The 18,172-nt window shown below is 40.1% G+C and overlaps 4 protein-coding genes across 6 annotated transcripts; 2 read left to right on the top strand and 2 right to left on the bottom strand.

Moving 5' to 3' along the window:
• Positions 1-488: 488 nt before the first annotated feature.
• tdp2b (tyrosyl-DNA phosphodiesterase 2b) lies at positions 489-7,404 on the bottom strand. 2 transcript variants are annotated; one of them, XM_034198555.1, is made up of 7 exons: positions 7,100-7,404; positions 6,749-6,870; positions 4,125-4,274; positions 3,840-3,931; positions 2,730-2,848; positions 2,469-2,639; positions 489-1,047 (listed from the first exon to the last, which is right to left on the bottom strand). In XM_034198555.1, exons 1-7 carry the CDS (start codon positions 7,244-7,246, stop codon positions 766-768), a joined length of 1,083 nt encoding a protein of 360 aa, XP_034054446.1. In that variant the 5' UTR covers positions 7,247-7,404; the 3' UTR covers positions 489-765. The 2 variants fall into 2 exon arrangements, with proteins under 2 accessions (XP_034054446.1, XP_034054447.1); XM_034198556.1 differs by lacking the exon at positions 7,100-7,404 and adding an exon at positions 6,957-6,975.
• A 130-nt stretch (positions 7,405-7,534) lies between these two features.
• acot13 (acyl-CoA thioesterase 13) lies at positions 7,535-9,077 on the top strand. The gene is made up of 3 exons (XM_034198558.1): positions 7,535-7,692; positions 7,834-8,018; positions 8,701-9,077. The coding sequence occupies exons 1-3, from the start codon at positions 7,609-7,611 to the stop codon at positions 8,858-8,860; spliced, it is 429 nt and encodes a 142-aa protein (XP_034054449.1). The 5' UTR covers positions 7,535-7,608; the 3' UTR covers positions 8,861-9,077.
• Positions 9,078-9,081: 4 nt separating this feature from the next.
• Positions 9,082-13,133, bottom strand: cunh6orf62 (chromosome unknown C6orf62 homolog). The gene is made up of 5 exons (XM_034198557.1): positions 11,590-13,133; positions 11,279-11,455; positions 11,072-11,197; positions 10,484-10,618; positions 9,082-10,376 (listed from the first exon to the last, which is right to left on the bottom strand). The coding sequence occupies exons 1-5, from the start codon at positions 11,716-11,718 to the stop codon at positions 10,251-10,253; spliced, it is 693 nt and encodes a 230-aa protein (XP_034054448.1). The 5' UTR covers positions 11,719-13,133; the 3' UTR covers positions 9,082-10,250.
• Positions 13,134-14,217: 1,084 nt separating this feature from the next.
• On the top strand, positions 14,218-17,807 carry gmnn (geminin DNA replication inhibitor). Of its 2 annotated transcripts, none has more exons than XM_034198542.1 (7): positions 14,218-14,305; positions 14,663-14,734; positions 15,462-15,539; positions 15,623-15,776; positions 15,875-15,957; positions 16,193-16,303; positions 16,581-17,807. In XM_034198542.1, exons 2-7 carry the CDS (start codon positions 14,678-14,680, stop codon positions 16,809-16,811), a joined length of 714 nt encoding a protein of 237 aa, XP_034054433.1. In that variant the 5' UTR covers positions 14,218-14,305; positions 14,663-14,677; the 3' UTR covers positions 16,812-17,807. The 2 variants fall into 2 exon arrangements, with proteins under 2 accessions (XP_034054433.1, XP_034054434.1); XM_034198543.1 differs by having other exon boundaries at positions 14,230-14,305; positions 14,663-14,728.
• Positions 17,808-18,172: the final 365 nt, after the last annotated feature.

Here is an 18,172-nt window from a genome sequence, read left to right as displayed (position 1 = left end):
CAGAGATCTGAAGGGTGCGTTACAGGCAGCTGAGGGACACAGACAGTGTGGCGACAGCGACCGAGATATATCTGGGGTGGAACAGAGGTCATAATGTAGATCTGTAGATTAGGGTGGTATTAAATCATTAGAAAGAGCAGCATATCATTCTAATAGGCTTTTTTCACAGCAGACACTTTACATGCCACCACACATGTATTAGTAATGTAAAATGAGGAAGCAATCATAAACCCTTACTGGTTAGGACCATCAGCTGCAAGTGTATTTATTTTTGTTTAATTTAATTGTGAGTAATTTGTAGTTCAAGTTTTATGGAACTATAGCTAAAGTTACAATGATTTGGTGGTTAACATCAAGTTCAAATAGATACATCTCTATCCAAATATTTTGATTTGTTTTTATGTTAACACTAACGTGGAACCACATTTCAACTCTGCAGTGCTCTCTAGTGGTCGATATCAAAACTACATAAACACAGTGATGCAAACTTTGATATTTTAACATTTATTAGTATTTTCCCAGATTCATTTAGCAATTATAAAAAAAAAAGGCTTTGTCAGAGACTCCAAAAAGAGAACATTTTGAAGATAAAACTAATTAAATCAGGATATAAAATGTACAGGTAACCAACATTCAGAGCAGGTCAGATCTTCAATCACAGAGAAATGTTTGTTTTATAATGCCAGCACTGACAAGGCCTCAACTTAAGAGCTCATATTAAACTTTAAAGGACACGTTTCAGGATTTTGTTGTTGTTGTGCATTTCTACGCAGCGATGAAGCTACAGTAGATTCCCCAGTGATCACTAGTGAAGCGTCCACAGTCCAGCTTCTCCAGACCCAACAGGGCCATGTGGTCGGGGGCCAGGCGGGGGGCGCCCTCCTTGGTTGCTGGGCGGATGTAGACACGGTCGAAGCGGCAGCGACTGACGTAAGGAAGCGCCTTGTTGTTATTGGCTTTGGTGTCCCATGTGTAACGGCAGTGCTCCTGCTTTCCCAGTCGCTCCCACACATCGCTGACCTGTGGGGGGAGACCCACCTTGGCAACCTGGGATGGAGTCGAGGGGAAAGATTATTAAAGAGGAACACTGTGTGATGATAATTGATAAACAAAGATGTGAAAAATAATGTATTAACACAGAACAGGTGAGGGCTGGGACATTATAGAACAATCAGTACAAAATAAAGAAAATAGTTAAACAGGTACATTTCATAATGCATAGTATACTTAAAAGGGTTTAAAGAAAAAAAGAACAAATTGTTAAAAATCTAGATGAAATTTTAAATGAATTCTCTCCATTTTATTTGATGAGGGTTCCTTGAGACTGGCATTTTGTAATTATTTAATTTAAGCCATTAAATTCTATACAAAAGTAATGAACAAGACAAAAAAAGAAAAGGGTAATATTTCCCAGAGAAACAAGGATTTTGTTGATAAAGAGTGGATTTCCTAAATAAGGGGGGGGGAGTGGATTACCATTTCAGCCATCAAACATCATAGTTTTTAAGTCACACATGATTTAAAGGTCCCATGTCATGCTTTTCCGGTTATTACCCGTCCCCTTGTGTGTTATGTAGCTTTTTATGCATGTAAACGGTCTGCAAAGTCACAAACCCTCAAAGTACACCTTGTAGCGAGTAAAACTCTAACACAGAAAATACCTGTCTATGCTGCCCAAGCACGAGCCTGTTCATATTGTAGTGTTCACCGCTATTCAAAATCACTCGAGCCTTTAATGTCGAAAACGTTCTCTTTATATTCTGGTATTGACGTCCACAGCCACGCCTTACAGAACCAATCAATACTATAACACTCATGACTTTTCCCCACACTCGAAGACAACTCCTACCGTCTCGTACCACACACACACACACACACACACACACACACACACACACACACACACACACACACGCACACACACACACACACACACACACACACACACACACACACACACACACACACACACACACACACACACACACACACACACACACACACACACACACACACACACACACACACACACACAAGGGGCAGTCTCTCCCTAACTCCCACCAACAACATTGCCTAAATAACTTTACAAATGTACTAAACTGTGCACATCTGATAACTGACATAACTAACTTGGACACGCTACAATATTATCATTAATATTTACATTAAGGGGTCGTCATGTGTGAGCACACACACAAACTCCCAGCCAGGCTGCGGGTGTGTGTGTTCGGGCTGGGTTTCGCTGTCTCGCAGACGGCCACTGGGCTCATAGGGAGGGGGGGACAGGAGCTCCAACAAGCCGTTTAGGACAGAGAGTGAATACACATACTATACAGAGATGCTGTATGAGAAACCAATGACATTTTGGAAAATTCCACAATATAAATCTATTCTAGTAGACCTCAACAATGGAATTATGATCAGTAGAAATGGCCATGACATGGGACCTTTAAAGACAAATTACTGACCTCAGTGTCCCTCAGGTTTGTGTCCCCTCCAAACAGGACGGTGACGTCGTCAGGGGCCTCTCTCATCCTCTGCATAGCAACCCGCAGCTGTTTCATCCGCTCCCCTGCTTGCGCTTTACAACTCTCCAGGTGGGAAGTCATCAGGCACAGCTTCTGTCCTTTGAAAGTCACCTTAATTCAATGCGACAAATCCAACTTTGTATCAGCCAAGGTGAGCTCAAGGTGGCAAACGAGTTTCTGGAAAACTATATGTGCACATACCTGAGCTACGAGCAGATTCCTCATCATTTGAGTAGTGGGGAAAGTTACTATCTCACTCTCCACAAATTTGACTCTTGACTTCTTCAGCATGATCCCAGTGAAGTAACCCTCCTCACCACCTGACCCGCAGAGGTTAAGAGGAGCAATACATTAGACTATGGCAGCACAATTTGAGGGAAATATGGATAACATTGTTCAATGTCACTATAACAATATTAATTTCAATAAAAAGCTAATATATAGTCTACTCTGCTGCTTTCAGTATACTGCTCAAATACAATTGTGTGTGGAAGTGAAAGGAAACTATTACCAGCATTCTCTTTCAATAAATTAAACTGACGTCACATAGCACTTTTTGTATTGCTTAAAAGGTCCCATGTCATGCTTTTCCGGTTATTACCCATCCCCTTGTGTGTTATGAAGGTTTTTAGGCATGTAAACGGCCTGCAAAGTCACAAACCCTCAAAGTACACCCTGTAGCGAATAAAACTCTAACGCAGAAAATACCTGTCTATGCTGCCCCAGAACGCCTCGTTGGAGATTTCTCTTTTTCCATTGTTTTCTTCCTGGGTACAGTGACGTGCCCATACCCAAATGGACCAATCCGCCGATTTCTCCTCCCTGAGACGGCGGGACGCGGCGAGGCTATGAGTCTGTGTGTGAGCACACACAAACTCCCAGCCAGGCTGCGTGTGTGTGTTCGGGCTGGGTTTCGCTGTGTATCGCAGACGGCCACTGGGCTCACAGGAGGGGGGGGGGGGGGGCAGGAGCTCCAACAAGCCGTTTAGGACAGAGTGAATACACACTATACTGAGATGCAAACCAATGCAAACCAATATGAGTTTGGAAAATTGCCCAATATAAATCTATTCTAGTAGACCTCAACAATGGAATTATGATCAGTAGAAATGGCCATGACATGGGACCTTTAAAAGGTATCAGTAGAAAACAGAATTTAAAAATGCAAACAAGTACAGTATTGTAGTGTATTGCAAGTTAATGTCACATTGACGATTAAAAAATAACGTATTATACAGCCCCAGTTTAAACCAGGAACGAAGTCTAGGACAAGTCACTACTAGTACAATTCAAAAAGTACTCATACCGTACCTTCAATGAGTAGGTAACTGACAGCCCGTTTCTTCAAATACAGGACGTAAGATGGAATGAGCTCTTGAAGGAACACCACGTCCGGAGTGTATCTACATGAAGATAAAGCTAATTGTTCATACACTATCTAACTATTTAAACAATGTATATCCAGGGCACTGCTCTGCAGCTGACCGTTCATTTCAACATATTTTAATTAAGAAGTTTAGGTTACCAGCGACAAATACAATATCATGCTACGACAACCAAGACCAACAGTGTACATATATATAAAAAAAATCTTACAAGGCTAAGTAGGAGCACAGGCCTCTGGCCCGCTCTATAATGTTGTCCGTATCCAGTCCATCCACGTTCCAGGAGATCAGAGACAGTTTGTGGTCGTCTTCTTCTGATGGTTTGCGTGTGGAGACAGGGCTATCTCCAGTCAAATCTATACTGGACATTTTTAAGACACTGTCAATTCTTCTGGAGTTGTAAATGTTTGCTGGCTCTATCAGAAAGACTCGTGACAGACGACGCTGAAGTTGGGTTTCGATTCAGAGCTTCTGATTAGGCAGTTAAGGGGAACGTTAAGGGGAAAGTTAAGGGACATTTAATGTACAGCGCTGAGCGAACAATCCTCCGTGTGTGTACCTCTTAAATCGCTGCTTAGTAGGGCTGTACCCGAAAATCCGAATATTCGTTCGTTGGAGTACTATTCGGGTTTCAATTTCGTTATTCGGATATTCGTTTTGTTTGTTTTTTCGTTTTCCCCCCGTTTTTTTTCCAAATTCAATTTATTGAAATCTCCAATCAACGTAAGAGCTTGTGCCTCTTCGGGGGGTTGCTAACACTTAACCATAAACGTTATCGTTTACTTTCTCCGTCTTTATATGCAGATATGACTTTTCTCCGTTAATCTCCGTCACGTTGTTTCCAATGCAGCATCAACTTCCTGTCAACTGCGTACTCTCCTTCAAAATAAAAGCATGTCCATAAATAGGAAGCCAAGCCAAATTACACAAGACATATACAACTGCAACAAAAGTAACAAACACAATGCGATATCCTTTTCAATTTCAAAGAACACAAATTGGGTTACATTAACAAATAACTATAAAACAATAATACTGTTGAATAACAAAATGAATGCCGTGAATACACCGAAATACACGTGAAGCGGTTCGCTGCTGATTACTACCGAATATCCGGAGCCCGAAAAATTGTATTCGGGACAGCCGCCCTACTGCATAGCCGATTTATTTGGACTAGATTATCCCAGAGAGTCTAAACATTCTTTATAACACAGTTTTAGATTTGTAAAACCTTTATTCTATATGTGAAAATACAAAAAAGGGAGATTTTTATTTTTTTTCGCATTTAGACCAGGTCCTAATCTAAAACCACTATACCTAGACTCATCAAATCTGGACTAGATTATCCCAGAGAGACTAAACATTCTTTATAACACAGTTTTAGATTTGAGAAACCTTTATTCTATTTGTGAAAATACAAAAAAGGGAGACTTCAGTGCTTTTTTCGCATCTAGACCACATTAGACCAGGTCCTAATCTAAAACCACTATACCTAGACTCATCAAATCTAGATTATCCCAGAGTCTAAACATTCTTTATAACACAGTTTTAGATTTGTGAAACCTTAATTCTATTTGTGAAAATGCAACTGAGGGAAATTTGATTTTTCAACATTTGTATTGAGAAAGTCACTGCAGAAATCCATGTCTCTCCATTTCATTTCTCGTCTGCATTATCATGTCTTCTTTTTCACTTTGAAACAACAATTTCAAGAGTGCAGTAATGCACTCTTAAATAGTTGAAACTGAGTTTATACTGTAGATGCGAAAAAGCAGCGAAATCTCCTGAGTTGCTCCTGACTGGGCTGCTGTGCAGGTCTACAGTATAAACTCTATGGATAATGGGGTAATGAGGATCATGTCTGTAGGCATTTGGGAGGTCAGGGGACTGCAAAGGTAGGAACACGATGAGGGCAAATGGTGGGAAGGAGAGGAAGAGCAGGGTCTGAAATTATGGCAGGCGTTAGTGGCAGATAAATGAAAATGATTTATATGTTGATAAATGAGACAAAGAATTGACAGAAAGCTTTTTATGAAAATGTCTTAGTATATAGCTCAAATGAAGAACAAGCACACTAATGGCTGAATTATGATTCTTCTAACACAGGCCACAATAACAGCTCTAGATAAAGTCGGAGGTATGCAACTGGCAGAAGCACTAGGAGAGATCGAGTGTGGCCAGTTAGAGGAAAAGTAAAAGAAAAACAGTCGTTTTCTTTTGAAACAACAATTTCAAGCAAGCATTACCATGGTAATGCACTCTTGAAATTGTTGTTTCAAAGTGAAAAAGAAGACATGATAATGCAGACGATAAATGAAATGGAGAGAGGACTTCTGCAGTGACTTTCTCAATACAAATGTTGAAAAATCAAATTTCCCTCAGTTGCATTTTCACAAATAGAATTATGGTTTCACAAATCTAAAACTTTGTTATAAAGAATGTTGAGCCTCTGGGATAATCCAGTCCAGATTTGATGAGTCTCGGTCTAGTGGTTTTAGATCAGGACCTGGTCTAATGTGGTCAAGATGCGAAAAAAGCAGCGAAATCTCCCTTTTTTGTATATTCACATATAGAATAAAGGTTTACAAATCTAAAACTGTGTTATAAAGAATGTTTAGAATCTCTGGGATAATCTAGACCAAATAAATCGGCTATGCAGCGATTTAAGAGGTAGGCCTACAAACACGGAGGATTGTTCGCTCAGCACTGTACATTTAATTTTCCTTAATTTCCCCCTTAACTGCCGAATCGGAAGCTAACGTCAGCGTCGTGCTACACGAACAGTGAAAGTACTTGGTGTAAAAGCGGCTAATGGAGAGAAGACAGGAGACTAACCATTCTGCTGGAGGTTTTTCCTCCATTTTCTGTCTCTTTCTTTTGGAGCTGCTCTCACTGTCTGACATATCTTCTTCAAATACTTTCTCCAAATCAGCCTCAAAGAATGAGTTCATAGCTTTCTGTAAGACAACAGTTAAGACATTTCCATTTCACATGTTCATACCATGCAAAGCATTATAATGTAGAAACATTGGTTAGCATTTACCTAGCCTTAGCAAATTACCTACACAGTCAAATAAACTGCACTGAGGTTAGATTTAAACTAAAATGTTGCCACCATCTGTAGCAGTCTGTATCTAGCAGAACCACAGCAGGCTGATGTAGCTTAAGTTGTTATAGCTACTGTACCTGCATCTCCCACTGATTTTCCACTAGGTAGCACTGAGCCACCGCGCTATCAGCTCCTGTTATGCCCGCAAACTCACTGCACAGGCGACTTCTGTTTTCTTCCACATTAGAAACTGAGGGTTTTTCCGAGGCAGATGTTGAGGCCATTTTTTATAGCAACTATTGCGGACATAAATTAATGTTTTCCGAAGGTTTTGTTTTACTCTGCAAATTATCTCAGGTGTACCTGTTAAAGTCTTCCGGAATGTGAATGTGCTAAGTAGTTTACAACAAATCCCAGAATACAACTCTTCTTTGTATTATAAAAGCAAGATACAAAAGTACAGTTTATCTTCGGTGTGGAATTAACACAACAGCATGTTGTGATAATCTCGGTGCCACTTACTTATTTAAACAAACATTCTCTGACAGATTAACTTTAATTCCGCCCGGACGATCTATCGGACGCAACAGCTTCCGGTTTGAAGTAAAAACACAATTTTGACATTGGTCTCATACTCGCGTTAAATATGGCTTCTCTGTCTTTAAATACGTTAAAACAAATCATGAGAGCAATGGTAGACAATCCAGGCTTTGACAGAGTCCTGAGCAAGGTGAACGTGCATATTATGCTACATTTCTGAATGTTTTAAGAGTTCTGTGACACCTCGATATTTTCTTTTAAACACAACCTATCATGATCATCAACATTGTTGCATCTTGACAGGAAACTTTTATATTTGTGTTTCCATCAGGTGGACGTTTTGTCTGCAAGCCCAGGTAAGGTGGTGTGTGGTTTGCGGGTAGAGGAAGAGCACACCAACCGAGGAGGGACGCTGCACGGCGGACTGACAGCCACCCTGGTGGATGTTATCTCCACCATGGCCATCATGTACAGTGAGAGGGGATCACCAGGAGTCAGTGTGGATATGAACATAACGTGAGTCCTCTAGTGTATTTCTTAAGATGTATCACCTGTAGATTTACCTGTGAAATAGATCACTTAATAGATAACATTGATTGTAGAGTTTTTACTTCATATCATGTTTGTTTTAAAAAATGTGTGCAATGAACCCTCGATGCAGACCTCTCTGTTGGCATTTGATTGAGTTGAGATTACGTCCTGCAATTGTTTTACTGATGTGTTTGTTTTTTGCTTTGTATCTTCAGTTTTTCTTTGAATTTATTTGACATGTGTGGCTGTTAAACACTTAAATGTGCTATTTTTAAACGTTTGACTTATATGGACCTATACGGTCACAACATTTAAACTGTATGCAGTCTGATTTTTATTTCCGCCAAATAACTCTTTCATTTCAGGTTACTCACTAAGGTTTAATAATATTCATAATATCAGGCATAATAATAGGTTTAGGCTTTGTGCCTTAAAAACCCTGAATGCCCCAGAAAAATATAGAGAGCGTGATCTCTGTGTATACAGCAGTGCCTTCAGCTGTAATAATAATACATTTTATTTCTACAGCGCTTTTCTTGAACCCAAAGATGCTTTAAAAGACGCTTGTAATGTCAGACCTCGACCTTCAGTGTGTTAACCAGGTCATAGGTTAAAGATTAACATTGTTAACTAAAAATGACTGGGAACAAATGTCAATGTCTTACAGATACATGAATGCTGCCAAGATAGGAGAGGACGTACTCATCACTGCTCAGGTTCTAAAGCAAGGACGGACCCTGGCGTTCGCCACAGTAGACCTCACCAGCAAAGCCTCCGGGAAGGTCATAGCACAAGGCCGACACACTAAACACCTCGGCGGCAGCTGAACTTGCTCCTATGTGCCTGTCTGTAAATCACGTATCTGTATGGTTAAAACAACCAACCTCTGACTGTGAACACAATGTTGTTAACAAATCCTTCTCAGCTGTTAACTTAATTCATGTTGTGACACATATTTCGTCAACAGAACTGTATGGTCAGATTCACTCCTAATGGAAACACTATCAATGTTTCATGCACATGCAATAAAATAAATAGACAAGAGTTATGCTTTCAGAATTTGCATTGTATTGGGATATGCTCAGCAGTATTGATTTGAGAATCAACAGAAAAAACCCAGAAGTTACACGCCTTATACCCTTTCAACTGAACACACTGAATCAACAAGGAGCTAAATTATATGTACTATGAACCTCATATTCTTTAGCAAGCAAGCCTGCAAAATCAAATTTAATGAGCATTGTAGCAAATTATATTCATTTTAGTAGGTCAAATTAAACAAAGAAATCTGTTAGCTTCCAGCAACTTTTGTTAGGCAAGTTAAACATTAACTATGTCACAATTTCAGTTCGTCACCAACCCACATCCCAAATAAAACAAAACATCAGATTTCAGTAGCTTAAATTAATGGTGCATGAATGGCTTGACAATGACCTTCAACATTTAACCAACTTGTGTACAATGCCTTTCAGGTCACTCAAGATTTTAACAAAGGCCGCCTAGCATGTTTCAGAGGAAAGCAAATGACACCAAAACAATTTTTAAAAGTCCAGCAAAAAAACTAAGGCAGTTTTTAAGAAGCAATACCTACACCATATGATTTGACAAATATTGTTCATCTTTGCTTATACGGGTGTTTTAACACCTTTTCACACCTGTCCTTGGTCAAAAGATTGTGTCAAGTAGTTCTAGAAACCCAATTGACATTACAAACAAGCTTTAACAATCCTTTCTTATGACAACAAGGATATCAAACACGTCCATCTGAGAACCACCGTGAAGACCTGTGTATTGTTTGTTCCTGTTTTGATGCAACATAAAGAGTTCCTTCAATGACCGGTGCTGTTGACAGAGCGGCTCCAAGAGAACAACCAACCACTCAAAATCAATGTTCGTGCAGGTTCAAATGAACAAAAATGGATGAGTGAGTAGGAGGGAATGAAAAGGGAGTAAAGGGAGAAAAAAAAATAAAAAATGGAGAAACCAATCCAAAAAAATGGCAGAGAGAAGAGGAGGAACATTTGGGGTGTGAGGAAAAACAAGGGTGGGAATCGAACCAGCTTCTGGTCAGGGAGGGGAGAACAAGTAGGTAACAAAAAAAGGAGAGATCCAAGCACAAGTTCAAATCTTTTAAAATAAACGGGTGGAGATGGGTACATCTATTTGCTTCTGAAGGTTTAGACAGGAGAGAAATGAGGCTGGGTGAAGCAGGAAGCCTTAGTCAGGCATGTATGGGCGGAGGTGATCCTCGATGTCTCCCACACCCCAGCAGGTCAGCTGGTCCTGGGGCAAGTATAGGCAGAGGCTGCACAGCTTGAACACTGTGGCCTTGGTTTTAGGAGTCTGCAGGAGAGGTGGACAGAGAACATTTGTGGTGTGTGTGTTAGGACGCTGTCTGAGGTTTAGGTTTGTCAGATCAGTAACATTATCATTTCAGAGGACTGACTCACCTGTAAGTGCTGTCTATCCATGAAGAGAAACACAGACTGAGTTGGGTTGTTCATGACCATTCCAGCCTTGTCTTTACGACCCAAAGCATGCAGGCACTGCTTCTCGTAGTCTCCATGATGAAATTCAAACTTGGCCTGTAAATTGTAGGAGAGACTTGTGAGCCAAGACGTACATTCTGTTACATCCAGACTAGGGCAATTCACTTAATTAACTATTTTTGAAATATGTACATTGTGAAAATGAAGTGATTACAACTACATTTCCAAAAAACAGCTAAATGTTATAACTTGTATAACTTAAAATCTGTAATTTGACAGTGGGCAATTATTTTTAATTGTTGCTTGAAAAAAATCCCCCTAGCTTTAGAAAGCTTCTTCTTTCAAAAGATCTTGGGAAAATGTGATGAATTATTTCACGGTCATTTGAAATGTATTTAACTAAATAATCAACTGATAAATTTAGAAAGTAATCCGCATACTAATTGATAAAGTAATGTAATAATTCCATAAATAAAAAGTTGCAGCCATAATTAGAAGCAAGACCAGGCTCCAAAAATGTGCTGCCCACGTAATGTGAGATGATCTGACCTGAACGGGCCGAAAGGGTTCATCATCGGCCCCCTTCCATCTGGAGAACAGCAGACACACAATCTTCTCAATGTCGTTGCGTGGCCAAAGGATGAAGTCCATCTCCTGTGTGCAGCCTATCACATCCTGTGAGAAGAGAGAACAATTTAAACACAAAAGCTTTCTCTTACTCAAGATAAATCCTCCTCAGATGGTGGACTGACTTACCCTTCGCATTGACTGGTATCGGGGGGCGTGCAGTTGCACAACATCTTTTTGCAGGAGTTCTATCGAACTCTCGAGAGAGTAGCTGGAATCTCGCACACCTCGTAGGATGTTTTCTTCATAGTTGTTGGTCATCACCGGCACCACTTCAGCTACCTCAAAAAGCGCAGACTTCTTCTTCTGTGATGAGAAACGTAGATAAAAACACACTGGCTGTAACATTTAAATGTGTAATGATAAAACAAGTCATAAAAGAAGAGTGTGATTTAAGATGAAGTTAAGAATAACGCTATTCCTCAATTTTACTGACAAACCTTGTCTTTGAAAACGAAGGCTATATAAATCTTGAAGTCAAACTGATCAGCCAAAGATTCCCTTTTCTTCCGAAGTTGAGCTCTTAGTCGATTTCTTGTATGATTTCTTCGTGAAGTTGGGTCCCCCATGGTTAGATTTTGATGGTAGTTCCTTCTCTTTTGCAGAAAACTTTGGCTTCACGCTCTACTTTTGTATTCATACGCTGGATAAAGGATGGCGCTAGCTACCCTTTGCAGAAACAACGCATCAAACAACTCTAGGCTAGATCTGTAAAATACCCACTAACTACCAACTGAGAAGGTCGACAAATCAGAAACAAAACTAAGTCATTTTAATTTTTGTAAAAGGGCAGTGTTGAGGAGGGGAATGGTCAACAAACTAAGACTACATCTCCATATTACTGGTTCAGAAATCCATGTTTTAAGACATGACTTAAAGCCAAATTAGCTATTTCTCAACCTGCCATCGACAAGGGATTCCAACGAGATAAAAGAGCAACTTTTCTGAGTAGGTAACTGAAATCAACAGAAACGGCTGCTACCGTAAAAACCCATACTGACAATATTTTTTTTTTGCTAGTGAAATTGAGGACTACAGAGACTAGCAAGCGGACACATATTTTACTATTTGGGTCATTTCAAAGTCCCTCATCCATGGCTATCTTTTTGTGTGTATTTATCTGTCGAGTTATGTGCGTGTTACAGGCGGATTTAAGATACAGACTAACATGGCAGGTAAATAGAGATGCCAGGAGATATTGGCACCGGGTAACATCGAAGACTACTGCCTTGACATTTCCTTGACTTTTTACTGCCACTCATTTAGCTCACGGCCTGCGGTGCTGCCACTGCTGAGAGTCATGATGTGGGCGTATTTTTAGCACACTAGCTAAGGTGAGCTAGCAAGCTAATCTAGGCATTCACTTCCAACACTAACTAGTAGTGACCCGTCGATGAAGCTACATCTTATCTTCTGACTGATTGGCTTAATCGAGGCCTATGTGTGGTTTGGCTAGCTTAGCGTACAGTCATCTTTCTACGCGTTTACATTTTCTCTCCAGCTTCAATGCGACTGCCAGTGTTGTGAAAGTCAAGCGACCTGCGGGGTTAACTGACTAACTGGTTTTGCTTGAGCTCAGCATTTTTTTTAGCTAGTCGTCGTGTCTTGTCAACAACTTCATCGACCAAAATAAAACGGGAGAATCAACGGCTAACGCTGCGTGGAGAAATACACGTTAGCTTAAACAAAATCTCCCCCAAGTTTTCACGTCTGAAGTTTCGAGGTGTTTGCCGTTTTCTTTCTCTTCTTTTCTTCAGTCGTCACAACCTGCGACTCGCCCTGCTGCATGCCATGTCAAGATAAATCGACAATCCAGCTGAAGTCCTCCGTTCTTTCAGTCGACATGTGGCCTGTTCTGTCTCCCGGCGGGCCCATCGTTAACGGCGTGTCGTCCAACGTTTCTGCGTTTGGTTTCTTTGTGTGTTTTTTTTTTTTTGGGCAGCTGATAATGGCACAAGCAGCTCGTCGATCCACAGCCTCCCCCAAAATGGCTGCGCAGACAACTACAAAAGATGTGACGTGTGTTGACATGTGACTACACTAGGGGGAAAACAGCACCACCACCACTACTTCTGCTTTTATTTCGGGAACATTTCACATTCACAAGAACAAATGGACTGAATCTAAATAAAATGTTGCACATTTAAAATGAGAATTACCACAATATGGCACCACTTAAAAAACATATTAAAAAATAAGGAGGCAATGAAAACCTAATGTGTATTTGATACATATTTTACTTGAAATGTTACCTTTGGTTTTACATCTCTTTATTTCTTTATATATATATGTTTTATTTGTTTTATTACTACTTCTTCTTCTTCTGCTTGTATGGTGGGTGGCAACCAGCGTTAAAGGTGCATTACCGCCACCTACTGTATTGGAGTGTGGACCAGAATGATCTACCCCCCCTAAAAAAAATAAAAAAATAATACAATTCAAATTACATTATTTATATTCATTCTGTTTGTCTTAAATGATATAATAGTCTACCTGACCCAGAGACTAATGTTTCTTTGAGATCCGGTTGTTCCACTAAAGCTTCCTGATTTCTGTCTTTCTCTTTCTTGACTGTATTTGCCACGCTACAGAATGACACGTTCTACAAATTCATCCACCTGGCAGTGTTCACATAATCCTGATGGATGTTTACTTACTAAATGTAGTGTTTTGTTCGTGTCCTAGTCTAAACCTTGTTAATAAATGTTCCTCCTTGGTGCTCCTTATCTTGTCCTGACTGTTGATTTTTGGCTGCAAAGCATAAAGGTGTCGTCCTGTGTTCCCTGTGTGCCAATTGTGTTGCCTTTTTACTATTTGTTTTTGCTTCAGATTTACTGGGTGCATTTTGATAAATACATTACTTGAAATGTTATCTTTTGTTTGGACAAAATGTTCTTTCGATTTCATTCTTTATATTGTTTCTTTTATATAAATGTTCCTGTTCACCCCTGATGTCAATGTGGTGTGTCTACATAATGTTTGATATACATGGATATGATATTGAATAAAACATTTAAAAAACAACAGCATGAAAAAATCTTCCTCGTGAGTGACGCTGTACCACGTGACTGAGTAGGCTTATTTAAGCCCCTGGCGCGGGAGTCTCAGCGAAGAGAAAGGCAGTCCCCACCTACGACACAGTGGTTCATATCAACGGTAAGGCGATTTATCTACTACAATAGTGCCTAAATGTAATATTGTTAACAACCGTGTATTAAGTGTTTCTGTCAGCAACAGCAACGCGTTAGTTTCCTTAGCGTTTTAACGTCTTTGGTGACCTTTTTGTAAATACTTTTCCATTAGAGGTGGCGACATTTTTTAAAAACGTGTCTTTAAACGCGGTCACATTACATGAACAAATACCGCGTTTAAAGTATAGCTTAACTAAGTTATAAACATTAATTCTAGTTGTGTAATTAGCCGTTTTGGGCAGTTTTGCTAGGAGGTTACTCCAATATGGGTAACCTCCTGTACGTTTTCATGTGTCGTGACGTGTTCATGTTTTCCCATCAGATCTCTTGTAAGAAAATGAATTTCACTGGAAAGATGACCAACAGACAACAAAAGTCTGATGAGAATGTACACGTGAGCAAATCATTTGTTCTGTTTTCATTTTACTTAAAAAATCTATGAAATGTAAAGCGTAGGGTACAAATGGGGTAACTCTTCAAACGTGTGAATGTCTAATTTTAAGCTGGTAGATTTCAGTATCGGTGTGACGAGAAATGTTCTCGAGATAACATTTATCAGAAAAAGGGGATCCTTTTACCCCACCCCCCTGAGTAAATGGAGGTAATGCCCTCAGACTCTTACAATATAATGTTTTATTCAATAAAATGTAAGGTTTCAAAGGCTTGGTTTCCTTTGCTTCTGCAACTTGGCCCATTAGTTTTTGTCTGTACCTCCCTGAGTAGTATCAGACTCTCCCTCATAGCAGAAACTATTGTCATGAGACTCCCATCAGTGTTTTGAGGCTGTGGCCAAACATTAACTGAGTGAGCATGTTGGCTACTCGCTAATGAGTCTTGAGGATGAACTTTCCCACGGCTTTTGCCCTGCCGTTGTTAGTGTTGTAGGTAGGCCACCTCAGTTATGCCCTCTCCCATGGTGACAGTGAAACTAAAGTAAAGCTATGCTAAGCCATGGTGAATGCAGGCTTTGAAAATGAGAACAGGGTCATGTTGTTTTCCCTTGTGACTCGATTGAGTTTCCCTAAACACATCTGAAGTGTTTGATCTTGCCCTTAACCATTCTATCTGATCTAATCAGCTGTAAGGTAACACCTGTTTTTTTTTTTTTTTTTGTCATTCAGAGCTTTTTCAAACCATCTCTGATGGCAATGGGTCTTCCCAGGCAAAGACTGCAGGTCCTCCAACCCTTAGCTGACAATGTAAGTTAATGTAGTTTCCTTTTGGTTATTGAATTGTTCCCTGTAACATTTAATCATATAAAGAAAACCTTATTTTCTCTTAGGTTGGAAATATCATTCCCAAGCGGAAACTGTGGAGCTCAGAACAAACTAGAGGTCCAAAGAGGGTCAAGGTAGAAGTCAAATCTACACAAACAGAAGAAACTCAGTGTTCGACAGATGGCATGACCAGTGAAGCATATGATCTTATGGTCGTCGGTATGTATTTGTAATCAATGCACTTGATTTAATCACATTGTGGCATCTACCACAGATGATTCTCATTATATCCTGCTCTTACTTTTCTCTCATGGCAGAAACTCCTCCTTCCAACTACTGGAAAGAGACAGCTGAGGAGCGTCGGAAGGCCTTGCAGGTTGTCATACAGGAGAATAAGAAGGTGAGTTAATCGCTGAGAGATGGCTAATGTTTAGCTGGAAATTGACTTGCTCCCACTGACTTGAGTCAAACTGAACTGGCTGCAGTCCATCAGGCAGTGGATTTTGAAGTTGTTTTTCACCATAATGCAAATAAACAGCTAGAGTTTTTGCAGGATTGTTGCCTCAGTATCTCATACAATAAAACCATTTCAAGCATGATGTCAAGCTCAATGGTTTTATTTACATTTTCTTTAGATGCACAAATGCATTGAGGCCAAAGAGGAACAGATAACACAGCTAAAGTGTGAAAATGAAGAGCTGCAGGCGCTGGCACAGCACGTACAGTACATGGCGGATATGATTGAGGTAAGCATACTCGAATGTTTGGTGAGATTCTCTGACCGTACTGGTACATAAACTGGTTTTATATTAAGTTATTTTTTGAAATGTACCCTCAATTTCCTTATACTTAAATCAAATGGAACCATCACAATATCCAGTATATTTAAAGCCCTATTCACACTGGACTGCTTGCTCTGGTGCCCACATTAATGGGTCTTCATGCTGTAGTGAGATGAGGTTCAATTTAAAAAATAAATGTTTTTTCATGTTAATTTGACATATTGCATCTTGTCTTTTTTAGAGGCTGACTGGGAAGAGTCCAGACAATCTGGAGGAACTGCAGGATATTGCTCTTGATGTGGTAGATGATGATGATGAGGAGGAGGATGATGCCGACTCTGATTTCAGTCATAGTGACTCGGTGGAAGAAGAGCCCTCAGACCATGATGAAGAAGAGACCTCAGACCACCAAGAAGATGAAGAAGAGACCTCGGACAATGAAGAAGCTGGACCTCCGTCAGAGCAGGATTAACTGACCCAGCTCTTCTGTCATGGGACTTTGACCTGCTTATACATGTTTGCAGATTTAGGCTAAAGTTTTCTTTGGAAGCAACAAGTGGCCATCCATTGACTGAATTGGCTTTACAAAGTAATTTATTTACTCTAAACTGCAATAGTTTTAAATGCATGCAATCTTTATATTTTTCCGCCTTAACAGACGGGGGCTTGTTTTGATTGAGAAGTTTGTGTTGTACAGTGGTTTGTTGACTGAGCTTGTGTGAAGATGCATTTTTCAAAAAGCTACTTTCCACGGTCTTTAAAGTAGCTTTCAGCGTCTTTGTGTCCACTCAAATGTGTGCTCCAGTTTAATTCAGCGTGACCGGTCTGCCTGGCTCAGAAAGCAGGGGGAGTGTAGGGGTGTGAGAGTGGACATTTTTTTCCCCCGCCTTTAACAGGCGGGGGGCTTGTTTTATTGGTTTTGATTGAGACGTTTGTGTTAAAAAACAAGCCATTATAGGCCTTTTACACAGCAGACCTTTTTGGCAGGTCACAGTAGGAGAAGCGCAGGTGTGAGTAATAACAAAGGCTGCTTTCCGTTAGTGCTGCAGGTCTCCAGTAAGGTGCATTGGCTTACTGTGACACTTGACTAGACCAGAGCCATTGTTGGTGTTTTTGGATAAGTCGCAGCACGGATTACTTTGTTGCAACTGGTGGACTAACACAAAGCCCTGCAGCTCCACCAGGTACGCTGTCGGCTGTCTGATGCTAGAGAAAGGATTTAGGTACTACCCAAACCCCTGTGGGGTCTTTTCCTTTGACATTATAACTCAATATGACACCATGTGACTGAAACCCTTGTGCTTTTCCTACTGTGACAAGTGAAGCCTTATTGATTTTGCTCCCTTCCTGATTATATGTGGCCTGTACCATAAAGTGTTTTGGTTTACACTGTACAAATGTTATCCTTATGGCACAGCTCTGTACGTAATGCCTTGTTAAAATAAACACTTTTTCTAGGAAAAACGAATCTGTAGTTCTGGATCTTGACTTATTTTCTGTCTGTGCATACAACTGCATGTTGTATGCTTTAAACGTCTGTTAAGTATACATTGACCAACTACACTATTAAATGTTTTACTGTTATATGGGTTGGCCTCTTGTGCAGTTTGGTGCAAGTATATTTAGCTGATTTCTATGTTTTATCATTTGAGTAAACCATAGCTCTTGTAACACTTCAAATAAAAGTACTGCAAAGGGTGAACTCTCGACAATTCACCAGAACTGAATGTATTATTGAACCTTTAATTCAGGGTACAACAAAGCAATATACTTCATCTTATCATTTGGTCTAGAAAGGCAACACTTAACACAAATGCATTGAGAAGATAAAAA

The sequence above is a fragment of the Gymnodraco acuticeps genome, unplaced genomic scaffold (assembly GCF_902827175.1).
Source record: "Gymnodraco acuticeps unplaced genomic scaffold, fGymAcu1.1, whole genome shotgun sequence".
NCBI classification, from domain to species: Eukaryota; Metazoa; Chordata; class Actinopteri; order Perciformes; family Bathydraconidae; genus Gymnodraco; species Gymnodraco acuticeps.
This window is presented reverse-complemented; position numbering and strand designations above follow the sequence as displayed.

Bases quoted from the DNA above. Each gene is read 5' to 3' on its own strand.
- cunh6orf62 (XM_034198557.1), bottom strand. From the start codon at position 11,718: ATGGGGGACCCAACTTCACGAAGAAATCATACAAGAAATCGACTAAGA. The intron at 11,198-11,278 runs GTAAGTCAGTCC...CTCTTCTCACAG, and splicing joins GATACCAGTCAATGCGAAGG to GATGTGATAGGCTGCACACA. The intron at 10,377-10,483 runs GTGAGTCAGTCC...CCTCTCCTGCAG, and splicing joins TGGATAGACAGCACTTACAG to ACTCCTAAAACCAAGGCCAC.
- acot13 (XM_034198558.1), top strand. From the start codon at position 7,609: ATGGCTTCTCTGTCTTTAAATACGTTAAAACAAATCATGAGAGCAATG. The intron at 7,693-7,833 runs GTGAACGTGCAT...TGTTTCCATCAG, and splicing joins TTGACAGAGTCCTGAGCAAG to GTGGACGTTTTGTCTGCAAG. The intron at 8,019-8,700 runs GTGAGTCCTCTA...AATGTCTTACAG, and splicing joins AGTGTGGATATGAACATAAC to ATACATGAATGCTGCCAAGA.
- gmnn (XM_034198542.1), top strand. From the start codon at position 14,678: ATGAATTTCACTGGAAAGATGACCAACAGACAACAAAAGTCTGATGAG. The intron at 14,735-15,461 runs GTGAGCAAATCA...TTTGTCATTCAG, and splicing joins AGTCTGATGAGAATGTACAC to AGCTTTTTCAAACCATCTCT. The intron at 15,540-15,622 runs GTAAGTTAATGT...ATTTTCTCTTAG, and splicing joins TCCAACCCTTAGCTGACAAT to GTTGGAAATATCATTCCCAA.
- tdp2b (XM_034198555.1), bottom strand. From the start codon at position 7,246: ATGGCCTCAACATCTGCCTCGGAAAAACCCTCAGTTTCTAATGTGGAA. The intron at 2,849-3,839 runs GTACGGTATGAG...TCTGCGGGTCAG, and splicing joins CAGTTACCTACTCATTGAAG to GTGGTGAGGAGGGTTACTTC. The intron at 1,048-2,468 runs GTCAGTAATTTG...ACTCCATCCCAG, and splicing joins CAAACCTGAGGGACACTGAG to GTTGCCAAGGTGGGTCTCCC.